The sequence below is a fragment of the Podarcis vaucheri genome (genome assembly GCF_965113315.1).
Source record: "Podarcis vaucheri genome assembly, chromosome: 1".
In the NCBI taxonomy this organism is placed as follows: domain Eukaryota; kingdom Metazoa; phylum Chordata; class Lepidosauria; order Squamata; family Lacertidae; genus Podarcis; species Podarcis vaucheri.
In genome coordinates this window covers 37,124,629-37,133,714 of record NC_138759.1, presented here as the reverse complement: position 1 = coordinate 37,133,714, position 9,086 = coordinate 37,124,629, and the positions used below count along the sequence as shown (strand labels likewise).

General features: G+C 42.6%; 1 protein-coding gene across 3 annotated transcripts in view; it reads left to right on the top strand.

Annotated features, from left to right (window-relative positions):
• The first annotated feature begins 387 nt into the window (after nt 1-387).
• The window catches only part of NUBPL (NUBP iron-sulfur cluster assembly factor, mitochondrial), a 58,308-nt gene continuing 49,609 nt past the window's right edge, over nt 388-9,086 (top strand). The window contains exons 1-3 of one of the 3 annotated variants that reach the window (XM_082213790.1): nt 388-551; nt 1,864-2,011; nt 3,317-3,351. In XM_082213790.1, coding sequence (XP_082069916.1) covers nt 438-551; nt 1,864-2,011; nt 3,317-3,351 — 297 coding nt within the window. In that variant the 5' untranslated portion in view covers nt 388-437. Of the gene's footprint in view, nt 552-1,393; nt 1,616-1,863; nt 2,012-3,316; nt 3,352-9,086 lie in introns of those variants that run through there. The other 2 variants (XM_082213788.1, XM_082213789.1) reach the window with 2 other exon arrangements.

The window sequence follows — 9,086 nt, the reverse complement described above, 5'->3', positions numbered from 1 at the left end:
CAAACTCTCTGGGCAAGCATGATCCAGACAGGCAGGAGACACTCCTTGCTCATGAGAGCACCCCTGCCCAGTAGCAGAATTACCCCTTCATTTCTGCACATCTTTGAGTTTTTCAGGAGAAAAGCAAATGCCATTTGCTTTCCAAGCTTGAGGGATATGCGGTGTTGCTGTGGGCTGGCCCCAACCTCCCACCAGCCATGGACCCTCAATAGTTGCTGGCGAACGACTGATCACATGTGGGCGCTCGGTAGCTTCCTAACGTGACGCTGACCCCTGCATACCAATCGCCTAAAGCCAAGGCAGTGCTAATAGTCTTTGTCGCTAAAAAGGGATAAGTCCCATTTGTTGCTTGCAGCCTCCGTTGCCCGCCCCTTTTGGGGGCTGGGCTGAGGCGAGGCTACGCAGATCCATCGGCAGGCGCTGGGAGGGGTGCTAGGATGGTGGCGCGAGCTTATGCACTGGCGTTACAAACTGCGAAGAGAAAAGCCTTGCCATGGCTCCGGCCAGGCTGGGGTGGATCCGCGACCTCGGCTGTTTCCGCCCGCTTTCGGGTAAGTGACGCGTGGAGAGCCATTTTCATTTTGGACAGGAGTTTGGATGGGCACGAGGCAGGCGGGAGCTCCGGAGCATGTCGTTGTGCGGCGCGTCCTTTTCGTGCCTGGTGGATGAAAGGGGTTCTAAACAGCGGTTGGCGCGAGCTATGAAATCCCCTTTTCAAATTAACTGCACTGCACAACCCACCCACCCCTTTAAAAGTGTGTTAGTGAGATTGGTTTCAAGTGACATTTCTATAGCTCCATACGAAGGATTGTTTTGGGGGTTTTATTCCTTCTCTTCCTTGTTCACGTTCCAATCACTCTAGTTTATTTTACCAACCTTACTTTTTTTACTGTCTCCAGTTACTTTTTGCACCACCATTCAATAACCATAATTGCATCGAAAGACTCCACGCATGTACATCTGCATTAACTCTCACATACATATACAGTATATGTAAGCAATCCCCCCCATTCCTCTTCCATGGACACATTTGCCCATATTCTCTGTTCCACATGCACACCTGTCTCCATCTGTCGGGGTTTCCTTCACTCCCTTTTTTCTGAATTCGAACCCACTTCTGCCGGGACCTCTCCCCTCTCGCACTGTACTTTCTTGCTATTGCTAATCGGAATGTTTCTCTGATTTCCTTTCACTTGCACACCCGCATTTTCATTCTTCTCTAGCAGATCCTACGCTCTGCTGTGTGAACAGACCCAGTCACGCAGCAAACTACCCTGCGATTCTTACTTGCACGCATTCCTCTTACACTTCAGGAAGCACCGTCGTTGCCGAGGAGGTACTTCCGCCTCGCCTGCATCCATTTCCTATCGGACCGAGAAGGTACCTAGAGGTGCCTCGCTGGGCGGCGATTCTATCGTTTTAACCGCTTGCAGGCAGAAGCTTGCTTTTGCTAGATAAGCTGCTGTCTCCAAATCTTCTGTAGCTTCACTTCAGGGACGCCACACGGGCATGCGTGATGTATTTTGATATGGAAATAAGAGGACTGAAAGCGTTGTTAGTTGCTGGCAGTCCCTCAAGGATGCTAAAATTACTGGCTGCAAACTTTAAAAAAATGGTAAGCTTTCCTAGTTATGCCCACGTGCAGTTTGACACATCTCATTGGTGTCACGCTTGGCTTGCAAACGTGCCCTAGGCTAGAGCAACACAGAGATAACAGAAGTCTTGCAAGGCGTCAGACGAAATAAACTTGCCAGTAATTTTAGTGGAGGAGCTGGAAACTATTTTTCTATCTCTCTCTTTCATACACAGATTTTGGTGTATGAAAACAGTTTAGAATTAGCACGTTTTGTGTTTTGTTTTCAGTCCTCAAATGCAAACGATGAGGCCCTCAAAGAGAAGCGTAGCAAAATCATGGCTAGAGGACTTCCAAAGCAAAAACCGATTCAAGGAGTTAAGCAGGTGTTGGTTGTAGCTTCTGGAAAAGGAGGTGTTGGGAAGTCAACAACTGCTGGTAAGTTCTGTGTATTTGATTCAGTATATTATTTCCCTTTAATTTGCTTGTAGATATAGGTGTGCGGATATAACAAGCTCTTATCTAACAATGTACACTTCCACTATATTGTACTCTTAGTTTGGCTTTAATTTGAAAATGTTTTTCAGCCTGAAATAAGCTGTCAGATATAGGCAGAGTTCTTGTTTCATTGTTATTTGGTACAATTTGTGATGCTCCCTGGATCAAGTACACAGTTGAAACTAGTTCAATAATTATACTGGGAGGGAAAGAAGCTACACTGAGAAATTATCCTCATGTTCTATTGACCTGAGTGTGTCCATAACACTGCTTGAATTTCAATATTTATTAGAGTGTGAACAAAAGTTTCCTCTACAAGTTGCCATTGTTTTGTTTTATTTAGGCAAAATAGTTAGAACTAGATAAAACTAAAAACTAGGGACCCAAATTTAAACTAGTGTTCATTTCCTAATACTTTAATTTTTCTTTTATTAGCTTAAAAAGTGGCTACTCGTTGATTTACTCTGACTTGGATGGTTTGTAGATTGTGCTGTTAATTGTTTTGTTTCAAATCTACCCTTGGAGTAAGCCTGTTGCACATAGTGGAATATACCTCTAAGTAAACATGTACTAAACAAAATCTAAATTTAATCAGTTTAATACTAAGTCTAATGTGAAAGTAGCCCTTCATTAAAATTCCATCTGTTGTGACATTTGAATAATTTTAAGCTCTTGGTGTTGTTTTTTTGGCTCACTGTTCTGAAGCTGTATTTTAGACAGTAACCAAAATAGTCTGAAGCACAATCCTATATCTGTCATCTCCCACTGAACTTATTTCTAGGTAACTGCATAGGTTTTAAGCCTCATTTCATTTTATGTATTGTAAACCATGAAAATCCTGACTTTCAAATAGCAAAGAAAGGAAAAGAGTAATTTTAGGATTGTCTGTGACTGATTTTTATTAGAAGATGCAACACACAGTCATTAGGTTTGAGATGAATCTAGTGGAAGAAGGAAAATACTGACTTCATACACTTCCAAATAAATTCTCCAATTAGCTATTATGGGTTAGGAGTTTAGGTTCTCTTATGAATCAGCAGCTGATTTAAGAAACATGGAAGTGGGAAATAGGAATAAAACATTTTTACAATGAAGAGGATTGTACAGTACAATGTCCCAATGATTTGTATTGGGACCCATACTATTTTACTTATTCATAAATGATCTGGAGTCATGGGCTTCTTTTTTAGAAGTGATCTCATCTCCGAGAGGCTGATTCTGCTAATTTTTGTGTTCTTTTTTCAGTAAATGTAGCCCTTGCACTGGCAGCAAATGATTTGGTAAGTAATTGCCTGATTATTGTTTCAATATTGCTAAATATAAAAATCGATAAAAAGTTACACAGATGTTAATAAGCACCTTAATAGCTGGTATATAGGCAGATATATTTTTAAAGGTTGCTTCTGAAATAGTAGTTTTAATTTCAGTAGCTAGCTTCAAATGACATTTTTGGAAAAAAGACACCATTTCTTCCACCAGGATTCTGCCCAATACTCAACTCCCTGACTCCTATCACTGATAGGGAAAACTAGCTTTACATTAAGTAAATCTGCGTATTTTTAATGTTACAATAAATTTCATGATGTGGGTACGTGTGTGTAGTTTTCTAAGGGTAAGGTTCACAGGGCCCTATGAAAATGATTGCTAGACTCACATTTTAATGTCTTTACTAAAGTACATTTGTGAAATATGTCTATACTCTAATAAAAAAAATTCCACTTTTGAGAATTCAAAGCACTTCACATACATTATTTCAGTAAATCTTTTCAGAAACTTGCCTAAGGCCACATTGACACAAACCACATATCCAGTTAAATAGGCATACAGTTGGAAGACATGACTAACCCCATGTCCACTCTTTATGCATGCTCTGGAGAAGATGTAAAAAATCCTGTGTGTGTACAAACTATATTGTAGACTCTGCCTATCTATTAACAGACCCTGGCTATTCTAGGGACTGTGATCCCAGGGACAAAACTTAAACATGCACATGTCTGTATGTTCATAGTCTCTTTAAAATGTGCAGATTGGTCAGAAATGGAATTGGAAATTGTGCTTCTGATGTATATTTCATTTTTTTTAATTACATTTATATTCCACTTTTCTGTCAAGCAGCTCAAGGTGACATACATGATTCTTCCTCCTCTTAATTTTATCTTCACAACAACCCTGTGAAGTATGCTACGCTTAGAGACTGTGACTGATGGAAAGTCACCCCTTTAGCTTCATGGCTGAGTGGGGATTTGAACCCTGGTGGCGCTGTGGGTTAAACCACAGAGCCTAGGGCTTGCTGATCAGAATGTTGGAGGTTCGAATCCCCGCGACGGGGTGAGCTCCCGTTGCTAGGTCCCAGCTCCTGCCCACCTAGCAGTTCGAAAGCACGTCAAAGTGCAGGTAGATAAATAGGTACCGCTCCGGCAGGAAGGTAAACGGCATTTCCGTGCGCTGCTCTGGTTCACCAGAAGCGGCTTAGTCATGCTGGCCACATGACCCGGAAGCTGTCTGCGGACAAATGCCAGCTCCCTCGGCCAGTAAAGCGAGATGAGCGCCACAACCCCATAGTCATCTGCGACTGGACCTAATGGTCAGGGGTTCCTTTACCTTTACCTACCAGGTTTAACACTCTAACCACTAAACCATATTAGCTTGCTCTTTAGTTGAATATGCGAAAAACGCAAGAGCTGAAATTGGAATTGGGGATTTCTGGTTCATTGCTCAGTCTCTGCTCTTTGCTATTTATGCCTGGGTGATATAAATAAGGGTTTAGAGGTGCAATGCAGTAGGCAAGGTGGTCATAATATCCCCTGTTGGCATTTAAGAAAGTAACACACATTCCATGTGAATGAATAAAAAATGTCCCTGAAACATGGCAGTATTTGCAGCAAATATACTAGTATTAGAACAAGGCTGTCAAAACAAGGTTAAAATGTACCGCGTGAATTTAACAGTGAAAGTTCAAGGCTCTTGAAAAATCTGTCAGGAAAGGCAGAGGCAGAACTTGAGAGTAGCAGATGTTGCATTAATATTTGATACAGAAGTAAATTTTTAAAATCATTGTATTGGAATTAATTGCTTGATTGACACTAATAGGAGTCACCTGGCAAGTTCTCAAACACTGCATAGAAAGTGTTTCATAATTAATGCCTGGTGTTATTGCAGTGGGTGAAATTTACGATCGTGACACAATGGGTTAGCAAACAATGAATCATCTTTGTTTATAGCACTTGTGTATGCTGTGTGTGTGTTTGTGTAGTTCTGCTGCACCCCTCAAATAGGAGCTGTACAGTCATTATTCTTCAGTTTATTTCTACGTCATTAAAATAGCATTTTTAAGAACATGTCGTCATGTTATTTCAAATCAAAACTTTATTAGCAAAGCCAACAGGCCACAGCTGTACAAAAGTTAAAAATGAGAATAGGGATAAAAGGAAGAAAAGAACAGACAAAAGGAGGTCCGTCGGGTAAACAGGTCTGTCACTCAGATGGTGGCCCTCAATTTCACAGCTCTCTCGATGTACCTCGCGACCTTCTCTGTTATCTGACTGTTCGTATCAGATAATAGAAAATGCAGTGTAATGTCTGTTGAACGGCCGGGGTTGGAGAGAATGAGTGGAGTAATAATCTCATTCCTTAGGTCTTTGTAAAGAGGGCAAGAAAAAAGGACGTGGGACACTGTTTCCGTGTTACCATCTCCACATGGGCAGAGTCGTTTTTCAAATGGGGTCTTTTGGTAACGACCTTCGAGTACAGCAGAGGGAAGAACATCCCATCTAGCCAATGTAAAGGCACGTCTGTATTTTGGGATGGTTAGTTTAGACAAATATGAGGCTGGAGAGTCAAAATGAGAAGGGGGAAAGTAGGTATACCATGGGCACAGTTTCTTTAAGATAGTCAGGTTGTTTTGTCGTTCGATGTCTTTCAGGCGCTGGCCTATTAGACTCTTTGCTTTGCTGAGGCCCATTGATAGTAGGGACTGTGAGTGCAGACCGCATGTAAGGAGTTTTTTATGCACAGTTTTAAACCACTTGCTTTCGTGAGGGTCTTGCATTACTAACGGCAGTAGACCAGGAGGATTCAGATTAAGACGAAGCCAATAATTAAATGTTCTCTGCCAGGTCCGAGTTTCCACAGATGGAAGGCAGGCCTCGAGTCGCAATGCTGCGTTTGGAACACAGGGGGGGACACCGAGTATTTGCCTTAGAAATTTGGACTGGACAGTTTCAAGACTGGAGCAATGGGTCCCCGTCCAGATTTGCGCCCCGTACAATAACTGCGCCAGAGGTTTTGCTTGATAAACTTCAAGGGCTGCTGGGATGTATCTGCCCCCCTTCGTATAGAAGAAGCGGGACAGCATCTTGGTGCTTTGAGCAGCTTTTTCTTTGGCACATTTTTGGTGGACATCCCAGGACCCGGTCGACTGGAAAACGATACCCAGATATTTGAAGGCTTTGACTTGTTCAATTGTCTGGTTATCCATCCTCCAGCTGTACTGTCTGTGTTTCCTTGCAAAAACCATGATTTTGGTTTTCTGATAGTTTATTGCAAGTTGCTCTCTTCTACAGTATGCTGAGAATTCATCTATGAGCCTATTTAAACCTATTCTTGTTCGGGATAGGAGTATCGCATCGTCAGCGTACAAAAGCACTGATATTGCTTTGTCAGCCAGTTTGGGGGCGTGGAAGTCCGGAGATGACAAACAGTTAACCATATCATTGATGTAGATGTTGAATAGAACTGGAGCCAGGATACAGCCTTGCTTGACCCCCTTACTGACAGGAACTGGTCCTATAAGATGGCCATTTAACGAAGTTCTTACATGCAGCACCGTGTCTTTGTATAAACAGCTGATCAGAAATAATAGTCTTTTGTCTATGCTAGAGGTGCTCAATTTGTCCCAGAGTCTTACACGTGGAATTGAATCGAAAGCAGCCTTTAGATCAATAAAGGCTGCATATAACACCCCACGGGATTTTTTGGCATATTTGTCAATTAAATAGGCTAGGGTGAAGCAATGGTCTATGGTGGATCTGCCTTGCCTGAAACCCGCTTGCTCTTCCGCTAGAATAGCTTCAGTTTCCAGCCAGCTAGTTAGCTTGGTATAAAGATGTTTGGCATATAGTTTGCTGAGTATAGGCAGAAGGCTGATTGGTCTATAACTCGCCGGATCTGTCATGGGACCTTTTTTGTAGATTGGGATAATTATTGCCTCAGTCCAACCATCTGGGAGTAAACCCGTTGAGTCGATCCAAGAAAATAAAGACGCCAGCAGGGGGGCCCACCAGCTAATGTTGGACTTCAGAAGTTCGGCAGGGATGTAATCATTCCCTGGGGCCTTGTTGTTCTTTAATTGTACGATTAAGTTCTCAACTTCCTTCGGAGTTACTGCTGGCCAATGAGGTAGGTCCTCCAGTTGAATGCATAGTTTGTAATGTTGGGCTTCCTGGTCATAGAACAAAGATTGAAAATGGTGCAACCACTCCATTGGTTCCACTGTACAGATGGAATTAGTGCGCTCCTGGTCCAGTAGACCAGATATGGTTCGCCAAAAGCAAGTAGTATCTTTCTCGTGCGATGCCTTAACCAACCTGTGCCATGCGGCTCTTTCAGCTTCCAGTTTCTTTCTCCTTAATAATTGTTTATACGACCGTCTCAGAAAAATATAAGCATTAAGTAGGAGAGCAGTCCCTGATTTCCTGTATCTCCGGTAGGCTGTTCTCATTTGTCTCCTTGTTTGCCTGCACTCCAGGTCAAACCAGCTAGCTCCGTCCTTTGCCCTCTTTGTAGCGGAGCTATGTATCACTGTTGTTAAATGGGGTTTCAATCTTTCCAAGAGTAATTTAAAGCGTTCCATAATCGCAGCTGCTGAATTTCCTGATACAATAGCGGAGCGAATAAGCTTTAACTCCACTGACTGAAGAAGGAGGGTTAGGTTTTCATTCAATATTGGGGACCATTTGAGTCTTTTGGGGGCTGGTATATCCAAATTTACAGAAGGTATATATTGTGGCTCGGCAATAGAATAGTCAAAAGGCCCGCCTGCAAGCTCTAAAATTAGAGGTAGGTGATCACTCAGAGTATTATGGCCCACTTGAAACTTCCTTATAAAGCTGTGAGCAAATCTTGAGATTAAGATATAGTCTATAACACTTCCCCCAGCCTTGGAGAAATGGGTATATTCCCCGGGGCGGTCCCCCTCTATATTGCCGTTTAATATCAGCAGTTCCCTCCGTCTAGCAGCCTGCACTAAGCAGAGACCTGGGAAATTACTTCTACTATCTTTGGACAGACGTGTCGCGCCAATATCCGTCTGTTCTTCAGTGTCCAAAAATTGGTTGAAATGAGTGTGTAGACTGTTGTCATCTGTTCCTATACGAGCGTTGAAATCTCCACACACAATGGTCAGGGCAGACGGGTAAGTAGATTCGAGTGGCTCTAAAAACGCCTCTAGCTCAGCCCATGTAGCCTTAACATTTCCCAAGTACTTACTGATCACAGAAGTCTGCATGATAAATGTGGCGAGTGGCGCAAAATGTCAGAGAGTGATTTGTAGAAATGATCTTTGAAGTTCCTGCTCTAATCTTGCCTCCTGCCATCAGATCTCACTTAATTGGCCTTGGACAAGTCACGGTTCTCCTAGGAGATAAAGATAGCCCTCTTTAGCTATTCTCCCTCAGTGTCACATAATCACCATCTATTGAGAGCAGGGACCGAGCCTGTTGGCCACTGCTCTCTCTGTTGCATCTTTGTGGTCAATGTCACCGCATTCCATGTGCTGTGAAAGAATCCCTGCAGTAGAGAGCCTGCTATTGTGTAGGCTTCCTGTGTGATTTAGAACCCTGCTATTTATTTCATTTGACCTCACCATTTCTTCCTAAAACTGTGTGTATACATACACCCACTTCTCCACCCGTTACTCAGGATAACACTTAACACATTTGAGATTGACTAGTCAGTGAAAGCTTATACAAAAATAAACGTGTTAGTCTTGAAGTTGCTTTGTTGCTTAAATTTCAAC